Source organism: Sus scrofa, chromosome 8, assembly GCF_054392235.1.
Source record: "Sus scrofa isolate SSC_HxYL_T2T_F1_AM1 chromosome 8, Sscrofa_HxYL_maternal_Yorkshire_Landrace_v2.0, whole genome shotgun sequence".
Lineage (NCBI taxonomy): Eukaryota > Metazoa > Chordata > Mammalia > Artiodactyla > Suidae > Sus > Sus scrofa.
The window spans coordinates 103,298,312-103,324,050 of record NC_139390.1 but is presented as its reverse complement, the minus strand read 5'-3'; the positions used below and the strand labels follow the sequence as shown (position 1 = coordinate 103,324,050).

Below are 25,739 nucleotides of genomic sequence, written 5' to 3'. Positions count from 1 at the left end.
AGACCCTAGCTGCTGCAATTGGATTCTTAACCCACTGCACCACAGTGGGAACTCACAGGAATTATTAATCTGAGTTTAAAAGAAGGACAACAAGAAGTTCTTACAGTGGCAGAGTGGGCTAAGGATTCGGTGTTGTCTCTGATGGCACAGGTCTGATCTCCAGCCTGGTGCAGTGAGTTAAGGATCCAGCATTGCCACAGCTGTGGCATGGGTCACGGCAGCAGCTCAGATTCCATCCCTGGCCCAGGAACTTCCATATGCTTCAGGTGCATGGACCACCCCCCACCCCCCCGCAAAAAGTGACAACAAATAGCCAACTTCCTTCACTGACTTTAGTGGCACTGTACTACAGTAAAGAGACACAAATATCTATGGATGAATAATTTTTTACTGACCTTTCAAGTGCATGTTTACCCTTCAGTTCTTTATTCCTTGCAAGCACAACCTTTTGCCAAGAAAGTCTTCCTGTGTTTCTTCACTAAAGCATCTTTATGATTTTTCACTTAACCAAAACAAACAGCAACAAACAAAACTACCAACCATGGTAGCGGCTCATATGGATCTAACTTCAGGGAATCACTCCACACACTCTTTATCTCAAGTGAATCTAAGTCTTTAATCCACATGGGAGCTCCCGTTGTGGCTCGGCAGGTTAAGAACCAACACACTGTCCCTGAGGATGTGGGTTCAATCCCTGGCCCCACTCAGTGGGTTAAGGATCCAGTGTCGTCGCAAGCTGCAGCGTAGGTTGAAGATATGGCTCAGATCCTGTTTTGCTGTGGCTGTGGCTGTGGCTCGCAGGTGCAGCTCTGATTCAACCCCTAGACTGAGAACTTCCATAAAAAGAAAAAAAAAATCCTTATGTGTTTAAATAAGATGGTTAAATAGAATGTGTTCTCAGTTATATCAGGTGTAAATTTTTGACAGGCTTCTTCTTTTTTTTTTTGCTTTTTGCTTTTTATGGCTGCATTTGTGGCATGTGGAGGTTCCCAGGCTAGGGGTCAAATCGGAGCTAGAGATGCCAGCCTACACCACAGCCACATCAGATCTGAGCCATGTCTTCAGCCTACATCACAGCTCACAGCAATGCCAGATCCTTAACCCACTGAGTGAGGCCAGAGATGGAACCCGCAACCTCATGGTTCCTGTTTGAATTCATTTCTACTGCACCACGATGGGAAGTCCTGACAGGCTTTTGTAAAGGAGAATCAAGCATTACCTGGCAAGACTCCAAAAGGTTGATTATAACAGGAAAAGCAGTTAGTTGGTAGTTAAAAATACAAAGCTTCACCAATAACAGAGCTAGTAAGGATGGCACCTCTCTGGAATACCTTTAGATCTAGTGGACGTACAACCCCTTATTGTTTGGAAACAGGAAGTTGCTTAGCATCATGTCAATTGTAAATTAGTGATATATAAAACAAAAAAAGGCCTCACTGTTTAATAGCTGTTGTAATCTGCGAATAGTTTATTAATCTAGCAAAATAACGAACTTATGCCTACTCAAACTTTTGAGCAAATTAAAAAAACATTTATCTTGAGTTTTAATGTGATTGAAGGGAGACTTATGGGAGGGGAGTCCCCTATACATATTCAGCCTAGTTTGGTGGCCCTAAAGGAAGCCAGGAGGGACCCATGGCCAAGTCCATACAAATATCAAGTACAGGTATTTTGGGTGGTATAGAGGAAGGTCCTTTAGGGAAAAATTTTTTCACCTAGCTGAACCCATTTTCAGCGCCCTTGCATGGAAACAGAAACATTAACTCAAATACGCTCATGTGAAACCAATATCACATTTAATTTCAGTGCCAAGTAGGAAGCACTTACTGCTTTTGTTTATTTATTTATTTTTAGGGCTGCATCCTACGCCACAGCCACAGCAACGTGGGATCTAAAGCACATCTGTGATCTACACCACAGCTCACGGCAATGCTGGACTTTTAATCCACTGAGTGAGGCCAGGGATCGAACCCTCATCCTCATAGTTCCTAGTCGGGTTTGTTCTCTTTTTAAGATATATTCATTCCAAGAGCACAGTTAATTTGTAAACAGCTGTTCTCTACAAATTAAAATATATGTATATGTACATATATATATATAGATAAACAACAAGGACCTGTAATATACAGCACAGGGAACTACATTCAATACGTTTAATAATCTCTAATGGAAAAGAATCTGAAAGAGAATATATATATATATATATACATATATATATATATAAAACAATCACTTTGCTATATACCTGAAACATTTTAAGACAACTTATACTTCAATTAAAAAATTGTTAAAGGAGTTCCTGTCATGGTTCAAGGGTTAATGAATCTGACTAGCATCCATGAGGACACAGGTTCCACTCCTGGCCTTACTCAGTGGGTAAAGGATCTGGCGTTGCCATGAGCTGTGGTATAGGTCACAGACACGGCTCGGATCCTGTGTTGCTGTGGCTGTGGCCTAGGCCAGCAGCTACAGTTCCCATTTGACCCCTAGCCTGGGAACCTCCACATGCCACAGGCGTGGCCCTAAAAAGCAAAACAACAACAAAAAGTTAAAAAGCTCCAACGAAGACATTTGGATGGACAACAGGCAAATGAAAAAATGCTCAACATCACTAATTATCAGAGAAATGTAAATCAAAGCTGCAATTAGGTACCATCTCACACCAGTCAGAATGGCCATCATTAATAAGTCCACAAATAACAAACTCTGGAGAGGGTATGGAGAAAGGGGAACCCTCTTACATTACTGGTGAGAATGTAAATTGGTACAACTATGGAAAACAGTATGGAGGTACCTCAGAAAACTAAATATAGAACTACCACATAACCCAGCAATCCCACTCTTGGGCATCTATACAGACAAACCTTTCCTTGAAAAGGACACATGCACCCTTATGTTCACTGAAGCACTATTCACAATATCAAAGATATGGAAAAAACCCAAATGTCCATGGACAGATGATTGGATTAAGAAGATGTGGTGTATACACACAATGGAATACTACTCAGCCATAAAAAAGAACAAAATAATGTGATTTGCAGCAACATGGATGGAACTAGAGACTCATATTAAGTGAAACCAGAAAGAAAAAAGACAAATACCATATGCTATCACTTATATCTGGAATGTAATGTATGGCACAAATGAACCTATCTACAGAAAAGAAACAAACTCATGGGCATGGAGAACAGACTTACAGTAGCCAAGGGCAAGGGGAGGGAGTGGGATGGACTGGGAGTTTGGGGTTAGTAGATGCAAACTACTGCATTTGGAGTGGACAAGCAATGCGATCCTGCCAGAACATGATGGAGGATATTGTGAAAAAAAGAATGTATATATAAATGGGTCACTTTGCTATACAGCAAAAATTGACGGAACATTGTAAATCAACATTATAGTTTTGATTTAAAAAAATTTTAAAGAGCATAGACAAAAACAAAACAAAATTTAAAAACCGATGACAAAGCATTATCAATTTGTTTTACTCGTGGGCGGGAATAGGGGCGGGAATAGGGGCGGGAAAGTGCACTAAATTCAGCTCCTGGGCAAAGGTCTCATAAAGATGCCTACAGATCACACTGTTTTTATTTTGGACGTGGCTCAAGTTACAGGTGACCACAGTGCCCCGAAGAGCCAGTAGGAAACTTTTTCATGGGGCGAGGCAACAGACGCAAGGGGCAAAGTTGCCCTGTGGGTGACCCCTGTCCATTCCGGAGCTGCCCAAGCCAAGATTATCCCCCTCGCCTGGAGTCAACTCCACTTAAGGGCTAGGGGTAAATCCACCGCCCAGCCGGGCGCCACGTGCGCAGCCCGCCCCGCCCCTCGCTCGCAGCCTGTCGAAGTCTGGCGCGAGCCAGCCGCGTGTCACAGAGGCCCTGTGCACGTCCCGCCCCTGCTCCCGCAGAGGGGGCCGCGGTAGCCGGGGAGCTGGGGAATCGCCCTGTTCGCCCTCCTTCCCCCTCGGCGGGCCGCTGCGGTGGGGCCCGCCCTCAAGCAGGGCGGCACCCAGCCGGGCGCTTCAGTCAACTACCGCCGGCGGCGGCCTGGCGAGGGCAGGAGCGGGTGAGTAGTCAGTCACGTCACGCTCCTTCGGTAGGCCCCGCCCCCTCTCCGTCCTTTCGGACCTCCCCCTCTACGGCCCCCGCCTCCGCCCCCGCGAGCAGTTACCGGCTCTGGGAGCGCGCGCGCCTCCTTCACTCCGCTAGAGGTCCTCCGTCCTCGGCTTGCGGTGCTTCCGCTGCTCTCCGCGCCAGGTGAGGGCTCGCGGCTCCCGGCTGCGGCGCCCGGCGCGTGTTGGCAGCTTCGGGCTTGCGCCGCTGAGGCGGGCTGAACCAGCGGGCGGTTAGCGCCCCGTTCGACGCGGGGAGGGGCGGCACGCCGGGCGCTGCACCGCCTCTGCCGACGCGGGCGGCCGTGGCGGCGGCGGCGGCGGCGGCGACTGTAGCCGGGCTCTCGGGTTCTCTGCCCCAGGCCGGAGCCAGTCGGTGTCCCGCCGGAGAGACGGGCAGCCGGGTTCCCTGGGCCCAGGCCCCCCCGGGCTGGGGCGGCTGGGGCAAGGGAACGATGTCTGCTCGCGCCCCGGTGCCCGCCGCTCACCGTCGGGAGGAGCCGCCCGCGGCAGCTGCTGAGAGGGAGTCGCTGTCTGCCGCGGCGAGCCGACAGGCGGAGCAGCTGCCTGCGCCCCAACGGGAGGGCAAAGAGGCGGCGAGGGAGGAGCGGGCCCCGGCCGCCACCAGCGCGGGGGCGCGAGGAGAGCCGTCGCCGGCGCCAGTGCTGGGACGCAGCGTGCCCCAGGCGGCTGTGCCCGTGAAGCCTCTGGCGCTGCACCTGGCGCACAAGGCGCGAGGGCCAGGGGGCCCCTTCGGTGGGGAGCCGCCGCCACCGCTGTCCCGGGACCCGCCGGCCAAGGAAGCCCGGGAGGAGGAGGTGGCGGCTGGCTCCGAGGAAAAGCTGCAGCCACCGCCGCTACCGCCGCCGCCGCCGAAGGAGAACCCCTGGACCAAAAAGCCTCCCCAGCACCTGTCCCCCGCCGGGACGGGGCTGCCGCCGCTTCCCCCACTGGAAACCCTGGAGGCAGGTCTGTGGTTCCTCTGCGGTGGTCACCGGGAGGGTGTGTGAGGGGAGACTCTAGTGGCTGGGGGAGGGGCAGCCCTCCTTTCCCTGTCAATCGGAGGTGTATCGTTCCAAGGTGTCATTCACTCTGCCTATTTACATAAATGGACATCTGGGAAGGGAGCTGCAGGAAGAGGTGGGACCTCGGGTTCTCCTTGACTGGTGGGGGCACGGCGAGGGTGAAAGAGCTGAGCCACTCGGCTGGCATGGCCCCAGTTCTGCCTTGCCCCCACGTGTTAGTGACATGGGAAAGTTGACTTAGGGGAGACGTTGCTGTTTGTCCCATAGAAAAGTTTCTGTGGACTTTTAAAAAAGGGGTGGAGCAAAGGTGTTTATTTGTAAAGTGGAAGCGCAACTGCGGTTTTTTTCTGGTGAAAGAATTGATAAGCTGAAAATCGCAGTCTTTTGTTTTTGTTGTTTTTTAAACAGTGCTAAGAAGTATTAGAAACTGTACCGTAGTTGCTACTAAAAAGCTTTGGGTTGATGATTTTGGTGGCAAATAATTAAAATAGGATAGTGCATTCACATTAGGTAGTCTTCTAACATCCAATTAGCTCTTTTTCCTTTTAGAGGAGATAAGATTATGCCACTGTACTTGAATGCCCTACCAATGATGCACTGTGACCCTTGGTGTTTTATTTTGATTATGGCAACTACAGGTTTTTGGGTGTTTTTTTTTTTCTTTTTTTAAGTTGAAATACTAAATAAAATGAGGACAAAAAGCAGTATCTCCTAGTTTTGCTTTCTAGTTAAGTTGTAAATTGAACTTTTCATGTAGAAAACTGTTTACTTAACGTAACTTCACTTAAAGGTTAACAGTGAAACAGGGAAAATTTGAGCATGTTTACCAGGTTGAGAATCAAATGAGATAAAGGATATGGCTAAATTTAATGTGTTTTTTAATTTTTTACTTATTTATTTTTGGTGTTTTTCTTTAGGGCCGCACCTGAGGCATATGGAAGTTCTCAGGCTAGGGGTCAAATCAGAGATGCACCTGCTGGCCTACGCCACAGCAATGCCAGATCCAAGCTGTGCCTGCAGCCTACACTCAGCTCACCACAACACCAGATCCTCAACCCACTGAGCAAGGCCAGGGACTGAACCCCCCTCCTCATGGTTACAGTTCCGTTTGTTTGAACCATGATGGGAACTCCTTAAGGTGATTTTTAAAGACACACACATTGCAGGTATAGTAACGTTTTTTCCAAGGAACTTCAGTAGAGTGAGATAAGTGTTAATTGATTAGCACAGTAATACTTAACATTTTTGATTTTGAACCTTGCAGAAAAAGCTACTAAAAACTTGTTCTGAATTTAATATTGCCATCATTCTCTCCCAGCTCCAAAGTTCTGTTTGCTACTACTAATGTCTGAAGGGAACAAAAATCTTAAAAGCAAAATCTCTATTTAGCAAAGAGGAGGAAAATCAGTTAGTGAGTCTTAAGGGCTGTCTCACTTCCCTACTTCTAGACTTACATTATACATTGTATTCAGTGATCTATCAACCCAACCCTCCCCCAAAAAAAGAACCCAACTCTATTGATTGTAAAGTGAATTTGACTGGTTTGAAAACTTTTAAGATGACACTAAAACATTTTAATTGGAAATGACCTTGTGAAAATGTTTTAACATTTTAATATAATTAACCTACAGGTGCCTTCTTTGGGGATCTTAATCTTTATTGGAAATTAAGAACCAGGTGATGCTTAGAGTTCCCTTTGTGGCTCAGCGGTAACAAATCTGACTAGCATCCATGAGGTTTGATCCCTAGCCTCTCAGTGGGTTAAGGATCTGACGTTGCTGTGAGCTGTGGTATAGGTTGGCACCTACAGCTTCATTTTGACCCTTTCCTAGCCTGGGAACTTGCATATGCCATGGGTGCTCCCCTAACAAACAAACAAACAGAAAACAGGTGACGACTGATGTATAGTGAGGCTCATGGGAATTTGGATTTTGTTGTTGCTCTGTAGGCAACAATTTCTGTTCTTGGAATCTTTTCTGTGCCATCAGGAGTAATGTTCTGTAGGCTAGGAGTTACTGTAGTAACTTTATAGTCTCTTGTCAATAATGACTATACTTGTACCACAACTTCCATTTGTAATTGAATAATTTAGGTAACTCAAGAGATTATAGTGCAGAAATGTACAATTTGGGTTCTACTCCAGATATTGTTACTAACTAGCTAGTTGACTTTTGGTAAGGTTACTGGGCTTTGCAAATGAATGAAGTGAATGCTTTTTTTTTTTTTTTTTGTCTTTTTAGGGCCACACCCACGGCATATGGAGGTTGCCAAGCTAGGGGTCTAATCAGAGCTGTTGCTGCTGGCCTACACCACAGCTCACGGCAACTCCAGATCCTTAACCCACTGAGCAAGGCCAGGAATCAAACCCTTAACTTCATGGTTCCTAGTCGGATTGGTTTCCACTGCACCTTGACAGGAACTCCTGTCTTTTCTTTCTTAATGTCAGTGCCTGTACCTGGGTCTGCTGGCTTCCTATTTTCCTAAGCACATTTGCAGCTTCAAGAATACCAGGAGCAGAAGATCTTTAGGGTCTAGAGTAGGTGCAAACTAGAGGAGTGTTAAGTTAATACAATAATCTTATTAGTAGGAGGCCTATGTGATTTATCCTGTAAATCATGTTCTTGAGAGGGAGAGAGAAGGGTATTAATTACGTTGTAATAGCAGATGAACTGTGTCTATCCTAGCCAAACCTGGACTTACTGTTACTCATTTAATGAGGTACAGGGATTTCATCCACAAAATTGTGCAAGAAAGTTTGTTATCAAAGATAGAAACATGGGAAATATAGGGGAGTATTTCAGTACCGGTAATTAATGAATTTTCTGTTAGAACCTGTAGTTTTGACTGAACTGCACGTGAGGCATTTTTTACTTCTTCAGTCCTTGTGACACACTTTGTTCCACTGCTGGACTGGTTCTGGCTTGTATATTGCTGTTTCTGGTAATCCACATAAGGCCCTTTATTTCAGCCAAAGCTTGGCCCACAGGAGAAGCCTTGAATAGTGCCACTGCAATCTTAAATTCCAGTCAGGAGACTGGAAAGAATTGTCCCTGAATCTTTGTTTATAATAGTTTTTTCTGGAGTTCCCTTAGTGGCTCAGTGGTTAACAAACCCGACTAGGATCCATGAGGATGCGGGTTTGATCCCTAGCCTTGCGCAGTGGGAGGGATCCAGCGTTGCCTTGAGCTGTGGTGTGGGTCACAGATGTGACTCCCTAGTTGCTCTGCCTGTGAAGGCCATCAGCTGTAGCTCTGATTTGGCCCCTAGCCTGGGAACTTCCATATGTTGTTTGTGTGGCCCTAAAAAAAAAAAAAAAAAATAGTGTTTTTTGTGTTTTGTGGGTTTTTTTTTTTTTTTTTTTTTTTTTTGGTTCTTTGTCTTTTTAGGGCCAGACCTTCAGCATATGGAGGCTCTCAGGCTAGGGGTCGAATCATAGCTATTGCTGCTGGCCTACACCAGAGCCACAGCAACGCCAGATCCAGCCACGTCTGTGATCTACACCACAGCTCACGGCAATGCTGGATCCTTAACCCACTGAGGGAGGGAGGGAGGCCAGGGATCAAACCCGAAACCTCATGACTCCTAGTCAGATTCGTTTCCACTGCACCATGACGGGAACTCCAAAAAAAAGTAATTTTATTTATTTTGGAAACTTTTATTAAAACCACAACATGTATTTATTAATCACTTAACCTGTAGCCATGGTTACATTTTGCATATGAAAAATTAACTTTCTAATTTTAATTCTTTTTTTCCAGTTTTTCTGTTAAATTTGAATTGTTTTACTCAGAAAAACATGTATAAAAATAGTGATTTTTTCCATCTTTTCATCCTTAGTTTTCTTGAGCCCATCAGCCTTCTTCAGATATGTTTCACAGAAACCTCAAATAAGGTTACTATTACCCTAATAACATTTTAATTGTTATTTTAATGATACATAGATATGTTCTTGTAAAAACAGAATTTTTGATGTTCCCTTCAAAAAAAGTTATTTTGCCAGTTTACTGATTATCCATCCTTTCAGTCCTTTCTATGCAATTACTTCGAAATGTAGTGTTTTGTATATATATTTAGAACATTTGTTTTTGTTTTTTTGGTCGGATTCACAGCGTATGGATGTTTCTGTTCCAGGGATAGAACCCATACCAAAGGAGGGACCAGAGCCCAGCTGCAGTAACAATGCTGGGTGCTGTTTGTGTTTTGTTTTGTCTTTTTAGGGTAGTACTTGTGGCATATGGAAGTTCTCAAGCTAGTGGAACTACCCTACAGCCACAGCAACTCAGAATCTGAGCCACTTCTGTGATCTACAATGCAGGTCATGGCAATCCAGGTCCTTAACCCACTGATCCAGGGCCGGAAGATCAAACTGGAGTCCTCATGGATTCTAGTCAGTTCCCACTGTGGCTCTTTGATTAAAAAAACCTAAGAACATTCTTTTTTTTTTTTTTTTTGTCTTTTCCTCTACTAGGGCCACACCCTGGCATATGGAGGTTCCCAGGCTAGGCGTTTAGTCAGAGCTACAGCTGCCAGCTTACGCCAGAGCCACAGCAACGCCAGATCCAAGCCACGTCTGCAACCTACACCACAGCTCATGGCAACGCCGAATCCTTAACCCACTGAGCAAGGCCAGGGATTGAACCTGCAACCTCTTGGTTCCCAGTCAGATTTGTTAATCACTGATCTGCAACGGGAACTCCAAGAACATTGTTAAAAGTGTTGGTTGATCCTGTTATTTTTCTTTTTCTTTTGGTTTCTAATTTTTTAAACTAAGGTATAATTAACATTAATTTCAGGTGTACAACATGATAATTTGATATTTATATATATGTATTGCAAAGTGATCATTGTAAGTTTAGTTAACTACCATTTGCATACTTAGCTGTAAAAATTTTTTCCTTTGTGGAGTTCCTGTCATGGCTCAGTGGTTAATGAACCTGACTAGTATCCATGAGGAGGAGGGTTCGATCCCTGGCATTGCTCTATGGGTTAAGGATCCACTGTTGTCATGAGCTGTGGTGTAGGTTGCAGATGCTGTTCTGGATCCCACGTTGCTCTGGTGTAGGCCAGTGGCTATAGCTCCAATTCAACCTTAGCCTGGGAACCTCCATATGCTGTGAGTTCCACCCTAAAAAGACAAAAAATAAGTAAATAAATAAAATAAAAAATAAAAATTTTTCCTTTGTGTTGAAGAAGATCTTTTCAAATCTGAACTTTAAAAGATTGCTGGGAACTTAAAAAGTCCATAAATATAACATTATTAATTTAGCTTTTATTTATTAACATCTTGATTGTTTCAAACTTGTACGCATGCCTCATATACATGTCTGATCTTCTCTCTGATAAGTTAGGTCACAGTATATTTGTTGACAAGTTGCAAAGTGACTATGTACAAATTGATATTCCCATTTTCAGAGTATAGCTAGTAAGTAGGTTTTTTTGTTTGTTTGTTTGTTTTTTTACTTTTTTTTCTTTTTACAGCTGCACTTGTGGCATATGAATATTCCCGGGCTAGGGGTCTAATCAGAGCTGTAGTGGCAGCTATACCACAGTCACAGCAAAGTGGCATCCTGGCTGCATCTGCCACCTATATTGCAGCTTGTGACAACAGATCCTTAACACACTGAGCAAGGCCAGGAATCAAACCCACATCCTCATGTATGCTATTTGGGTTTGTGGCCACTTCAGCTACAATGGGAACTCCCAAAAAAGTGTATACAATTTAAATGACAGATTACCCTTCAAAGATTTCTGCTATTTCACCCTCATTCTAACAGCATGGTAGAAATGTCATTTATAGGCTGGCCAACTTGATATTCTCTTTTTGTAAGTATGATAGGTGGAAAATGTTTTGTTTACATTTCTTAGTGCAGATGAGTGCCATTACATGTTTGGCCACTGGTATTTCTTTTTTTGAATCATCTATTTATCTTTTACTTAAAATTATTTATTGTGGGTTTTTTTGTTTGTTTTGTTTTTAAATTCAACTGAAAAATAGTGGGTTGAAGAGGTGGTCTAAGAGCAGCACAAAGAACTTCCTTATGTTGAACTTGGAATTAGACAAATGTGTTCACAGTTGGCATTGCACAACTGCATGTCCCCCTTCCACTTCTGTTGGGGAGTCTGCTTTCTGACAGCATGAAAGAGCAGACCAGAATGCTTGTATTTTGTTGACAACTGGTTCCCAAAGAAAAGGGGTAAAGGGTGCTGGCTTTGCAAGTTAAATTATATTTCTAAACTCATTAATCAGGAAACTTACTTTTTTTGTGGGAGGACCTGAGAACAGGAACGTTCCAGGAAAGTCTTCCTTTTAAAAAAGGAACTTAACTCTAAGAGCCATTTGGTAACAAGTGTTGAGAAATCACTCTCTTTCTTATCCCAGAGTATCCAACTACAATGGCCCACATAGTTGGTTAAATAGCTTGTGATGAGAATAAATTATGGTATTGATAAACTATACATATTTGTGTTGCAATGTGTACTTAAAAATACTCCATCAATAAAATGTCATAGAGGCCGCAGAGTTAATTATGAACTTTCCCCCCATTATATTTCCTGAGGAGTTAAAGTTGAGAGATTAAAATTTAAATAAAAATCCAAAACTTTTGAGTCCACAAGATTTTGGTCTTTTTAGGGCTGAACCCACGGCAAATGGAGGTTCCCAGGCTAGGGGTTGAATCCGAGCTGTGGCTGCTGGCCTACACTACAGCCACAGCAATGGCAGATCCAAGCAGAGTCTGTGTCCTGTACCACAGCTCAAGGCAATGCCGTGTTTGTTCTTAACCCACTGATTGGAAGCCAGGGATCAAACTTGAATCCTCAGGGATACTAGTCAGAGTCATTTCTGCTAAGCCATGACAGTAACTCCAAGTTCAAAAGAATTGACTGAGATAAAAAAAAAACCTGGAGTTCTCATCATGGCTCAGTGGTTAACGAATCCGACAAGGAACGATGAGGTTTCAGGTTTGATCTCTGGCCTTGCTCAGTGGGTCGAGGATCTGGCTTTGCCATGAGCTGTGGTGTAGGTTACAGATGAAGCTCAGATCTGGCTGTGGCTCTGGTAGGACAGCCACTACAGCTCAGATTAGACTCCTAGCCTGGGAACCTCCATATGCCTCGGGTGCGGCCCTGCAAAGACAAAAGACAAACAACAACAACAACAAAAATTCTTGCTTTGATTTTTAAATATATAAAGAAGTAAAGATCAAGATTCTACACCCAACTTTTAATTTTTTTTAGAGGTGCAGTCGGGGCTGTAGCTGCTGGTCCAAGCTGAAGCAACATGAGAACTGAGCTGTGTCTGTGACCTACACCACAGCTCATGGCAACTCCAGATCCTTAACCCACTGAGCAGGGTCAGGGATCGAACCCACATCCTCATGACCTAACTAGATTCTTAACCTGCTGAGTCATGATGGGAACTCCACCTTCCCAACTTCTTATTCACTTTTAGCTAGAGGTTATAATCAATATCTGGGTAGGGTGTGGGACTATATTGATTTTTATATCAACAGAATGATTTAAATCTGTCATGTTTAAATACTTTTCTCCAGTTTGTAAATAACCTATGATTTAATATTGGAGTTAAAAAGTTTATTTTTATGTGGTCAGAATAATTTTTAAATTTATGACCTTAATTTTGTGATTATTAATGTCTAATTGATTTGTAATGAAACTCAATAACATTTGCTTGGCCTATCCCTAAGTACTTTCTTTTTTTTTTTTTATTTTCCCACTGTACAGCAAGGGGGTCAGGTTATCCTTACATGTATACATTGCAATTACAGTTTTTTCCCCCACCCTTCCTAAGTACTTTCCATTAAATCAAATAGTTTGTATAAAGCTTCGTTTTTAATTATCAGGCACTAAATGTATTTGACTTACCAGTGTTTTGGGACATGTTTTCTACTTTGTTGAGGGAATAGTCTTTCAAATGTCCTGTACTATAGTATAATTTTCTTTTCTGTCTTTTTGGGGCTGCATCCATGGCATATGGAGGTTCCCAGGCTAGGGGTCAAATTGGAGCTGTAGCTGCCAGCCTACACCACAGCCACATCAATACAGGATCCGAGCCATGTATGCAACCTACACCATAGCTCATGGCAATGCCAGATCCTTAACCCACTAAGCAAGGCCAGAGATCCAACCCACAACCTCGTGGTTTCTAGTTGAATTCGTTTACACTGTGCCACGACCTGGGAACTCCTCCTTTTTTTTTTTTTTTTTTTTTTTTAAATGGCCGTATCCATGACACATGGAGGCTCCCAGGCTTGGGATTGAATCCTTGCCACAAGTGTGACCTGGGCTGCAGCTGTGGCAGTGTCTGATTGTTTAACCCACTGCACCGGGCTAGAGATCAAATCTGTGCCACCACAGTTGGATTCTTAACTCACCATGCCACAGCGGGAACTCCTTATTCTACTGGTTTTTTTAAAGGGCTGAATGTGTAGCATATGGAAGTTCCCAGGATAGGGGTCAAAGGAGCTATAGCCGTGGCCTATGCCACAACCCCAGCAATGCTGCATCCTTCACCAATTGACAGTTGATTGAGGCTGGGATCGAACCTACATCCTCATGGATACTAGTCAGGTTCATTAACCGTGGAGCCATGATGGGACCTACTCATTAACTTTACTATAATGTGTATTTTTCCATTTTATATTCACTTAGGGAAAGGATTGGTCTATCAGTTTCAGTTCAGTGTAAGTAAACTGTTAATATTTTCTGCTTCCCAGAGTCCCTGTTGTGGCCCAGCAGTAACAAACTCAAAGAGTATTCATGAGCTTGCTGGTTAAGTCCCTGGCCCTGCTTAATGGGTTAAGGATCCAGCATTGCATTGAGCTTTGTGTGGTGTAGGTTGCACATGAAGCTCACAACTGGCGTAGCTGTGGCTTAGGCTGGCAGTTGTAGCTTCGATTCGACCCCTAGCCTGGGAACCTCCGTATGTTGCAGGTGTGGCCCTGCACTTTTAAAATTTTTGTCTACTTCTTAATTTGAACACTGAAGACCACTTTGAATCTATGTTTGAAATATAGTTGATTTCTTTTTGGGAGTTTGAATCTCAGAACTTTGGAGTTTGTTGAGAATGATGAGTTAACAAAATTAGCTTAATAGTTATTTTGTTAATTTTTTTTTTTTTTTTTTTTGTCTTTTTGCTATTTCTTGGGCCGCTCCTGTAGCATATGGAAGTTCCCAGGCTAGTGGTTTAATTGGAGCTGTAGCTGCCGGCCTACGCCAGAGCCACAGCAACGCAGGATCCAAGCCGCGTCTGCGACCTATACTACAGCTCTCAGCAATGCCGGATCCTTAACCCACTGAGTAAGGTCAGGGATCGAACCCGCAACCTCATGGTTCCTAGTTGGATTTGTTAACCACTGAGTCACGACAGGAACTCCATTTGTTAAATATTTTGAATGATGTGGTTGTAAACACAAACCTATGTTTTTTGTTTTTTTTTGTTTGTTTTAGAGCTCAGTTCCCCTAAAATTATAAAAGCAGGAAAACTCAAGACAAAGAAATCCAACAAGGTATGTCTTTATAGGAAAACAGTTTTTATCTATGATGATTTTGAAAGGAACTCTTCTTATATTATTGTGTATTTTTCTAGTTTTATCATTGATGGTAGTTGAAAATGAATAATATGCTACAGAATTGTAGCTTTTATCTGAATTCCCAAATGCCTTTCTTATGCACTCTCAATTTAGTCAGTATCATTAATTGTACCTGAAATTAGATCATAAGACCGAAGCACTCTTCTTGCAGTGTCCTGTTGTTTGAAGGTTTTGGATTAATTTGGCAAATGCCTGCATGTAATTGAATATAGGTGATGATTTTAAAAATTGCTTTCACTTTAATAAAAAATAAAATTGGTGTTCAAAAAACCTATAAATGTAATAAAATTCATTGAGTAATTAAAATAAAAATTGGTGTTCAAAAAATTGCTTTCACTTTTATAAAATATTTTTGCTATAGAAAAGTTCTAATTTGCAGATATAACACTTTTTTATTACTTCTTAGGCTAGTGATTTCAGTGATATGGCGAACTGGCCAACACCAAGTGAATTAGTGAACACTGAAGTGAGTATTAAGACTTTTTAATAAAGGGAAAATATTCTCATTTTAACATGCAGAATTTATTTTACTTCAAATTTAGAGAATTGCATTAATAAAATGCCTATTTTTCAGATACTTTGATTTCATTTCACATTGCCTTCATTTGATTTCATTCTCAGGACCTAACATTTGGAAGGGGTGGGATACCATAACTTCCGGTAATGCCTACAAACACTAATTTTTAATATAATGCACATAAGTGCAGCTGGGGCGCAGGTCGAAGCTATGGCTCAGATTTGATCCCTGACCTGAGAGCTTGCATATGCTGAGGATGCTGCAAAAAAAAAAAAAGGTTTTGAGATACCCTATCAAGACTTTTTAGGAGTTCCTGTCGTGGTGCAGCGGAAGCAAATCCAACTAGGAATCATGAGGTTGCGGGTTTGATCCCTGGCCTCACTCAGTGGATTAAGGATCTGGCGTGGCTGTGGCTGTGGTGTAGGCCGGCAGCTACAGCTCCGATTAGACCCTAGCTTGGCAACCTCCATATGCCGAGGGTGTGGCCCTAAAAAGCAAAAAAAAAAAAAAAAAAAAAAAGACTTTTTAGAAAAATAGCACATATGGTTTTCATTTGACACTGCACAGTTTGCTGTTTGTAATTTTTGCAATATTATCAATGTGTAGTTGTAAATTATATATCTAAAACAGCTTCATTGGTGTATTAATGACAACCTGCACATATAGTGTACAGTTTGATATGTTTTGACCTGTGACATAGTGAATGCTAAGAAGATAATGTATTTAACCTAGTACCTCAGAAATTTCCTCATACTTCTTTGTAATTCACCCTGTAACCCCCGCCCCACCCCCACCCCTGGTCATCCCAGAAAACTTCTCAGAGGCTTTCTGTCACTTAGTTAATTTGCATTTTCTACAATTTTATATAGGTGGAGTCGTACAGTATACACCCTTTTTATTTTTCCCAGCTTTCATTCAGCTGAATTATTTTGAGATTTATTTATGTTATGTATATGTATTAGTAGTTCATTTCTTCTTATTGCGAAGTAATAGTACTCCATTATATGGATATAACTGACCATTCACCTTTTGATGGACATTTTGTTGATTTCAGGTTTTGGCTCTTATGAATAAACCTGCAATATAAACATTGATGTACAAAATATTGTATGGATGTATGCTCTTATTTTTCTTGCAAGTAGAATGGTTAGATTTTATGGTAGCTATTTGTTCAGCATTTTTTTTTTTTTTTAAGTTTTGCACCAACGTTTTTAGAACTTCCTGGAATGGGAATTCTCAGGGCTACGGGTCAAATCAGACCTTTGCAGTTGCTGGACTACAGCAACATGGAATCTAAGCCTCGTCTGTGACCTACACTATAGCTCTCAGCAATGCTGGATCCTTAACCCTTTGAGCGTACCACAGATTGATCCCGAGTCCTCATGGATACTGTTTTTTGCTGAGCCATAATGGGAATTCTTGTTTAGCTTTTTAAACTATCAAACTTTTTATTCTACCAGCAGTGTATGAGAATTCTAGTTGTTCCATGTTCTCACTAATGTGGTCAGTCTTTTAATTTTAGTCAGTCTCATAGCTGTATGGTGATATATCATTGTAGTTTTAATTAACATTTTTCTGACTAATCATGTCAAGGACATTTTCCCCCTTGGGTCACATCCATGGAAAATCAAACTTCCTGGCCAGGGATCAAATACAAGCTGCAGCTGAGACCTATACCACAGCTGCAGCAACATGGGAACCTTAACCCACCATGCTGGACTGGGGATCAAACCCACAGAGACAACACTGGATTCTTAACCTGCTGCACCACAGCGGGAAATCCTTAGTATACCTTTTTGATAAAGCATCTGTTCAATTCTAGCCTGTTTTTATTGATTGATTGATTGATTTGATTGATTGATTAATTGAATATCTTTTCACCTTTTCTAGGGCCGCTCCCACAGCACATGGAGGTTCCCAGGCTAGGGGTCTAATCGGAGCTGTAGCTGCCGGCCTACGCCAGAGCCACAGCAACACAGGATCCGGGCCGAGTCTGGGACCTACACCACAGCTCACGGCAACCCTGGATCCTTAACCCACTGAGGAAGGTCAGGGATCAAACCCGCAACCTCATGGTTCCTAGTTGGATTTGTTAACCACTGAGCCAAGACGGAAACTCCCAATTCTAGCCTGTTTTAAAATTGTTTTCTTATTATTGCATTTTGAGAGTTCATTATATATTCTGGGAACAAGTTCTTTTATCAAATAACTTAGCAAATATTTTCTCCTAGTCTTTGGCTTGTCTTTCCTCTTAACAGTGTCTTTTGAAAAGTAGTTTTTTATTTTTTATAAAAGTTGTCATTTTGTAATATGTAGGTGAGATGTTACCACAAATTTTTGGATATGTTAGTGAAAAAGTTTGTGAAAATTAACCTCATTTAGAAAAACCTTTTTTTCAGTGTCAGAGTATCAGCAGCCAAGGAAATAAGAAGCCACAAAATAGGAAAGAAAAAGAAGACAAGGTTGAAAAGAGAAGTAACAGTGAAAGCAAAGAAAGCAGAGAAACAAAATTAGATGGTCCTGGTGAAAATGTCAGTGAGGATGAGGCTCAATCAAGTAATCAACGAAAGAGAGGTTAGTGTATCTGCATCTTCATTTTGATTTTAAATTTTTGAAGAGAGTTGTAGTAATGAAAATTGTATTTAATCAGTTGACTCCTGGTAGTCACCAATGAGTAGTTTGGATTTCTTCAGGATACCATCTACAGTGGTATCTGATTTGCTTTTGTAACATTTCTGAAATCTTAAGCTTTAGTCTTTTGTCTTACAGTCTATATAAAGTAAAAATGGATTGAAATTCCACCTATAGAAATATAGATATATCCTTGGAAATTCGTGTGATCACTATTTTTTTGTCATTAAATGATTTTATTTTGTTTTCTTCAAGCTAATAAGCACAAGTGGGTACCACTCCACTTAGATGATATAAGACCAGACAGTCAAGAAAGACCAGGGTCCCGCAATAGCTCAAGATGTCAACCTGAAACAAATAAATCATCGCATAACAGTAGGAGAACTGATACACGAAGTAAGTAACATACTAAGAGAAAAGGGACTAATTTAATCTTAATGCTTATTATTTTAATAACCAGATATAGTATAAAGTGTTTGAGAGTAAATTACAGACATTGTGCTCCTTTAACCTCCAATACCTTCAGAGTATATAGTATAAGAACTACACTATGCCTGTCCTCAGGCAAAATTTCTCAATAATGCCCTTTACAGTGTTTTTTCTCCTCTTCTTGTATCTAATTTGGGAACACACATGCCCTTAATTGTCTTGTCTTTTTAGTCTCCATTCATCTGGAACACATCTGCTTTTATCTGTATAACATTGATTTTTTTCTGAGGACTGTAGAACTATTATGTGGTAACTACACTTTGGGTTTTCTGATGTTTCCACTTGATTGGATTGGGTTATGAATTTTTGCAGGGGTACTACAAAAGTTAAATGGTTTTCTTTGTAGTGCATTATTTGAAAGTATACATGATATTGGTTTATCTTATTATTGGTGTACTAACTTTGAGTACTTTGATCAACATGAGGCACTCTAGGTTTCTTCATTGTAAAGTTAATCTTTTCTCTTTTTAATTAATGTGTAAGCTGTGTAGAGAGATTTTGAGGCTGTGGGAATACCCATTTTTCTCATCAAACTTTTCAAATGAGTTTTAGTTTCCATTGATTTTTTTTTTTATTTTTTTTTATTTTTAGGGCTGTACCCACAGCATATGGAGGTTCCCAGGCTAGGGGACCAGTTGGAGCTATGGCTGCCAGCCTACACTACAGCTTATGGCAACACCAGATCCTTAACCCACTGAGCGAGGCCAGGGATCGAACCCGAAACCTCATGGTTCCTAGTCAGATTCGTTTCCATTGCACCACAGTGGGAACTCCCCACTGATTGTTCTTGTTCTTGCCTGATTCAGTTTTTACCATGATTGTTACAAATGGTAATTTGTCTTATTGCATCATTCTTTCTATATGTATTAGTTGACATTCCACTGTGGAGAATAACTTCCTCTTATTAATCAGTGTGGACTAAAGGCCATTTATGTTTTCAGTGATTGAAGTTGTTATTACAGTTGTTTTAACTTGATGCTCAAATTGTCCCAGAATTGTCTAATGGGAGCCTCTTCTAGGTGATTTCTGGATCCTTTGCCCTCCCCCCACCCCCTTTTCCCTTTTCTGGTTGCCCCGAGACATATAACGCTCCAGCCCAGGCAGGAATCAGATCTGAGGTGCAGTTGTAACCTAAGCCTCAGCTGTGGCAACACTGGATCCTTAACACACTGTGCTGGGCTGGGGATTGAACCTGCATCCCAGCACTTGCATGACACTGCCAATCCTGATGTGCCACAGTGCGACAGGATTGCACTTTTTTTGTAAGTCAGCTTTACTGAACTAATACTGATGTGCCACAGTGCGACAGGATTGCACTTTTTTTGTAAGTCAGCTTTACTGAACTAATAATTACATGTATTAAAGTACACTTAAAGGAACTGTCAAGTCTCCAACCATGCATCTACTTTCTGTCAGTTTAGATTTATCTTTTGAGAATTTCATGTAAATTGAATTATACAATATACGTTATATACTCTGGTGTTCATTTGCACAGCATAATCATTTTCACATTCATCAGTTTTATTCTTTTTTAAAATTTTTAATTTTAATTTTTTGCTTTTTAGGACCACACTTGGGGCATATGGAAGTTCCCAGGCTAAGGGTCGAATCAGAACTGTAGCTGCCAGCCTACGCCAAAGCCACAGCAATGCCAGATCTGCGACCTACACCACAGCTCACAGTAACTTGGTTTCCTTAACCCACTGAGCAAGGCCAGGGATCGAACCTGTGTCCTCATGGATACTAGTCAGATTCGTTACTACTGAGCCACCATGGGAACTACAATTCTTTTTTTTTTTTTTTTTCTCCTAGGGCTGCACCTGTGGCATATGGAAGTTCCCAGGCTAAGGGTTGAATTGGAGCTGTAGCTGCTGGCCTACACGGCACAGCCACAGCAACTCTGAGCCGTGTCTGTGACCTACATCACTGCTTGCAGCAACACCAGATCCTTAACTCACTGAGCAGGGCCAAGGATCAAAATCCCATCTTCATGGATATTAGATGGGTTCTTAACCCACTGTTGCACAACGGGTACTCCTATTTTTAATTTTTAAAAAAATTTTTAGGGCTACCAGTGCAGCATATGAGAGTTCCCAGCTAGGGGTCAAATTGGAGCTACAGCTGCTAGCTTACACCACAGCCATAGCAATGCAGGATCCAAGCCGCATCTACACCACAGTTCCTGGCAATGCTGGATCCTTAACCCAGTGAATGAGGCCAGAGATCAAACCCGCATCCTCATGGATACTAGTCGGGTTCATTTCCACTGAGCCACAGTGGGAATTCCAGTATTATTCTATGTATTAGTAGTTTCTACCTCTTTATTGCAGAGTAGTTTCTCCCTCTCTCTCTCCCTTCTTTCCTTTCTTTCTTCCCTCCCTCCCTCCTTCCTTCCTTTTTTTTTTTTTTTTTTTGTTAAAATTGGTTGGCCTCACCCACGGTATGTGGAAATCCAGGGCCAGGGATCAAATCAGAGCCGAAGCAGTGATGATGCCACATAGTTGTGCCGTAGGACACCAGGGAAGTTCCAAAATAGTTTCTGTTGAATGGATACACCCCTTTATCCATTCATCTGTTCATGGATATTTGGTTGCATCTAGTTTTTGGCTGTTATGAGTAATGCTGCCGTGAATGCTTGTGTACAAGTCTTTGTGTGGGCGTATGTCTGGAGCAAACATCTAGGAGTGATTGCTATAGGTAGTATGGTAAATATATATTTAACTTTATAAGGAATTGCGAAATTGTTCCAAATAGGTCGTACCATTTTACATTCTCACCACCAGTGTTTCTTTTCTTTTCTTTTTTTTTTTTTTTTTTTTTTGTCTTTTTGCCATTTTCTTGGGCCGCTCTCACGGCATATGATATGGAGGTTCCCAGGCTAGGGGTCAAATCGGAGCTGTAGCCACCAGCCTACGCCAGAGCCACAGCAACTCGGGATCCTAGCCGTATCTGCAACCTACACCACAGCTCACAGCAACACCGGATTGTTAACCCACTGAACAAGGGCAGGGATCGAACCCGCAACCTCATGGTTCCTAGTCGGGTTCGTTAACCACTGCGCCACGACGGGAACTCCACCACCAGTGTTTCTTTCCTTTGCTATTTGTTAGGTCATATGTCTTAAGGAATTTCCCATAATTTGGACATGGTTTATTGCTTTATTATGATACTCCTTAACATGTTCCTTTGTCTTTTAAATATAACTGGTAATAAGAGCCAAAGGTTTGATTAAAATCAAGTTTATTTTTGTTTTTGTTTTAGTAGCAGTAGTTCATGGTGTGTTGGTACGTGTCATAGCAGTAGGAATAAAATGTCCACTCTCAGTTTGTTAAGGTTGAGTTCAGGTGTTGTTAGCGTTATCTATCCATCATAAAGTGTCCCATCAGTCTTTGATTTAATGGTATTATTTTCATTACAAATCATTCCAAGGGAGTTCCCTGGTAGCTTAGGGGCTTAAGGATATAGCATTGTCACCACTGTGGCTAAGGTCACTGGTGTGGTGTGGGTTTAATCCCTGGCCCTGGAGCTTCTGCATGTCATGGGAGCAGCCCCCGCCCCCCAAATAATAATTCCCAGATACATTATTTCAGCAGAGTTTGTTTAGGTTTCAGAAAAAAGAGGACAGGATGATATGCAGAAGCAGTTGGCTAAGGATTTGATTTTATAGTTTTCTGCTGAAATTTTAAAGCTGATATTTTTAAGGCATTTTGTCATGTGAAAGCATTATAGAGTAAGTACCTATATAATCAGCACTTCGATTTAGTAGATTTGCTGTGTTTAATTCATCTACGTGTTGAATCATTTGGAAGTAACTTGCAGATATCATGACACTTCAGTACTGATGTCCCATATGTAGCACAAAATGCAGCACATAAGAAAATCAACACTAATTATCTAATATCATCTAAAATCTGGTCAGCAATTATATTTACTCAATTGTCCACAAAATGTGACTTTAAAATGGTAAAACTTGGAGTTCCCATCGTGGCTCAGCAGTTAATGAACCCGACTAGCATCCATGATCATACAGGTTCGATCCTTGGCCTTACTCATTGGGTTAAGGATCAGATGTTCCTGTGAGCTGTGGCATAGGTCACAGATGTGGCTCAGATCCAGTGTTGCTGTTACCGGCATAGTCTGGCAGCTATAGCTCCGATTCAACCCCTAGCCTGGGAACCTCCTTCTACCATGGGTGCGACCTTAAAAAGACAAAAAAAATTTATAAAACTTGCCTACAGAAAGTTCATGTTTTTTACCTTTTGTATTATTTCTCATATATCATTTAATGTTCCATTTAAAGTCATATATATTCATAATTAATTTTTTTCTTATTTAATATTGGGTATATAAGAAAATATATAAGGTAGTAAAGAACAACAGTATAATGAACATTGGTAACTCAGCTCCTAGTTTGGAAGTATATATTACCATTACCTTTGAAACTTTCCTTTATGCCTTCTGTAATTTCTTTCTTTCTTTCTTTTTTCTTTTTTCCTTCTTAGGGCTACACTGGCAACATATGGAAATTCCTAGGCCAGGAATCAAATTGGAGCTGCAGCTGCTGGCCTGCACCACAGCCACAGCAATGCCAGATCTGAGCCACAGATGCAACCTACTCTACAGCTTACAGCAGGACTGGATCCTTAACCCATTGAGGGAGGCCAGGGATCGAACCCCCATCCTCATGGATAGTAGCCAAATCCCTAACCCGTTGAGCCACTAGCAGGAACTCCTTGCAGTTGGACTCTCAACCTATTGCACCACAGCAGAAACTCCTAAATTGAAGTATAGTTGATTTATTACGTTGTGTTAATTTCAGGTGGATATCCATATATATGTGGATAATTGAATGTATACATATATCTATCTTTAGTTATACATGTATATAAGAATATATATACTTTTTCAGATTATTTTTCATTGTATGTTATTATAGAATATCGACTATAAGTTCCCTGTGCTATATAGTAGGTCCTTCTTGGTTATTGGTTTTATATGTAGTAGTGTGTATATGTTCATCTCAACCTCCTAATTTATCCTCCCTGTCTCATATTCTTTCATACTACGCATTTCACTTGGCCTAATTTTCTTAGATTCATGTATATTGGTTGTAATGCTGTGCTTAGTTCTTTTTTTTTCCATGCTACTAAGGGATATTTCACTATTTGATAAATTCCATTCTGTTTGTCGACATTTGGATTGCTTCCAGTTTTTTTTTAATAGTAAAGTGCTGCCATGAACATTTTTACGCATGTTTCCTAGTAGACATGTGCAATAAGTTCTCTGATTTCTTTAGAACTACAGGTTGGGAATGTGTTAAGAAATTGGTCTACTGGGTCATGATCAGGTTCTCAAATTGATAGAATGCTTTGTTTTTTTAATGACAGTTGTATTTAAATTTAAAACTTTTGCATGTGTGTGGAGTGTAACATATAATAAGTCTTACTGTGGGTTGAGGTAAAAATGCTGAAAAAAGACTGTATTAAGAAATGCAGGGAGTTCCCGTCGTGGCGCAGTGGTTAACGAATCTGACTAGGAACCATGAGGTTGCGGGATCGGTCCCTGCCCTTGCTCAGTGGGTTAAGGATCTGGCGTTGCCGTGAACTGTGGTGTAGGTTGCAGACGCGGCTCGGATCCTGCGTTGCTGTGGCTCTGGCGTAGGCCAGTGGCTACAGCTCCGACTCGACCCCTAGCCTGGGAACCTCCATATGCCGCGGGAGCGGCCCAAAGAAATAGCAAAAAGACAAAAAAAAAAGAAAGAAATGCAGGAGTTCTGTTGTGGTACAGCAGAAACAAATCCAACTAGGAGCCATGAGGTTGCAGGTTTGATCCCTGGCCTTGCTCAGTGGGTTAAGGATCCAGCGTTGCTGTGAGCTGTGGTGTAGGTTTCAGATGTGGGCTCAGATCTGGTATTGCTGTGGCTGTGGCATAGGCTGGCGGCTGGCAGCTATTGCTCCGATTCGACCCCTAGCCTGGGAACTTCTCTGTGTGTTGCAGGTACAGCCCTAGAAAAGGCCAAAAAAATAAAAATAAAAGAAATGCATGGGTTGTTCCTTCTGTGGTATAGGGGATTAAGGATCTAACATTGTCTTTTGCAGCTGCACAGGTTCGATCCTGGCCTTTTTTTTTTTTTCCTGCAACTGTAGCATATAGCAGTTTCTGAGCAAGGGCCAGAGATTGAATCTGAGCCACAGCTGACACAGCAACTACAGCAATGCTGGATCCTTTAACCAGCTGCTCTGGGCCGAGGATTGAACCTGTACCTCCATAGCAACGTGAGCCACTGCAGCAGTAGTCTTTTTTTTTTTTTTTTTTTTTTCTTTTCTTTTCTAGGGCCACACCTGCGGCATATGGAAGTTCCTGGGCTGGGGTTGAGTTGGAGCTGAAGCTACTGGCCTTTGCCATAGCTTTTGGCAACACTAAATCCTTAGCCCACTAAGCAAGGCCAGGGATCGAACCTGTGTCCTCATGGATCTAGTCAGGTTCTTAACCCGCTGAGCCACAATAGGAACTCTTGCAGTTGGATTCTTAACCCACTGCACCATTGTGGGAATTTCAAAGGCAATAGTTGTTGTTTTGCTTTTTTTTGTTTGTTTTGGTTTTTTTTTTTTTTTTTTTTTTTTTTTTTGCTTTTTAGTGCCTCACCTGTGGCATATGGAAGTTCCCAGGCTAGAGGTCTAATCAGAGCTACAGCTGCTGGCCTGCACCGCAGCCACAGCAACATGGGATCCAAGCCACGTCTGTGACCTATACCACAGCTCACGGCAATGCCGGATCCTTAACCCACCGAGCGAGACCAGGGATCGAACCCAAAACCTTATGGTTCCTAGTCAGATTCGTTTCCACTGCACCACGATGGGAACTCCAAGGCAATGGTTCTTATGGGGGTGCTTTTTTCCTTCCCGAGAGGACATTTGGCACTGTCTGGAGATAATACTGGTTTTTGTAACTGGGGATGGGGTGGTGGTGATTAATGCTGTTTGTACCTAGTGAGTAGAGATGGTGGATAATGTTAAACATCCTACAATACCAGGATATCCCCCACACACTAAAGAGTTATCTGGCTCAAAATGGTAATAATACAATGGTTTAAAAACCCTGGTCTGTAGGGTATACGTACTTTTAAATTTGTTTCAAATTATTTTCCAAAGTGAATGTGTCTTTTTTTTTTTTTTTTTTACTCCTACTAGTATTACATAAAGTTCTGTCTTTATCTTGGTAAACATTTGCTATTATGTTAAAATTTTTTTCAGAGCAATGTTTTTTAATTATACATTTGTATTTTCTTGTTTGCCCTCCTAGCCTTTGTTTGTTTGTTTTTTCCTCTTTACGGCTGTATCTGTGACACATGGAAGCTCCTG

General features: G+C 41.8%; 2 protein-coding genes across 36 annotated transcripts in view; one reads left to right on the top strand and one right to left on the bottom strand.

The window, feature by feature from the left end:
* Positions 1-25,739, bottom strand: part of MFSD8 (major facilitator superfamily domain containing 8) — a 449,919-nt gene that overhangs the window by 112,047 nt on the left and 312,133 nt on the right. The window lies entirely within an intron of this gene.
* LARP1B (La ribonucleoprotein 1B) overlaps positions 3,824-25,739 on the top strand; it is a 103,745-nt gene continuing 81,829 nt past the window's right edge. For 18 of the 35 annotated variants that reach the window (XR_014812994.1, XR_014812993.1, XR_014812992.1 and 15 more), the window contains exons 1-5: positions 4,228-5,077; positions 14,599-14,657; positions 15,148-15,207; positions 17,658-17,832; positions 18,145-18,285. Coding sequence is in view for 21 of the 35 variants with exons in the window: in XM_013978895.3 (XP_013834349.3) it covers positions 4,564-5,077; positions 14,599-14,657; positions 15,148-15,207; positions 17,658-17,832; positions 18,145-18,285 (949 nt within the window). In the remaining 14 variants the exon portion in view is untranslated. Of the gene's footprint in view, positions 4,063-4,195; positions 5,078-14,598; positions 14,658-15,147; positions 15,208-17,657; positions 17,833-18,144; positions 18,286-25,739 lie in introns of those variants that run through there. The other 17 variants (XR_014812998.1, XR_014813002.1, XM_084972900.1 and 14 more) reach the window with 5 other exon arrangements.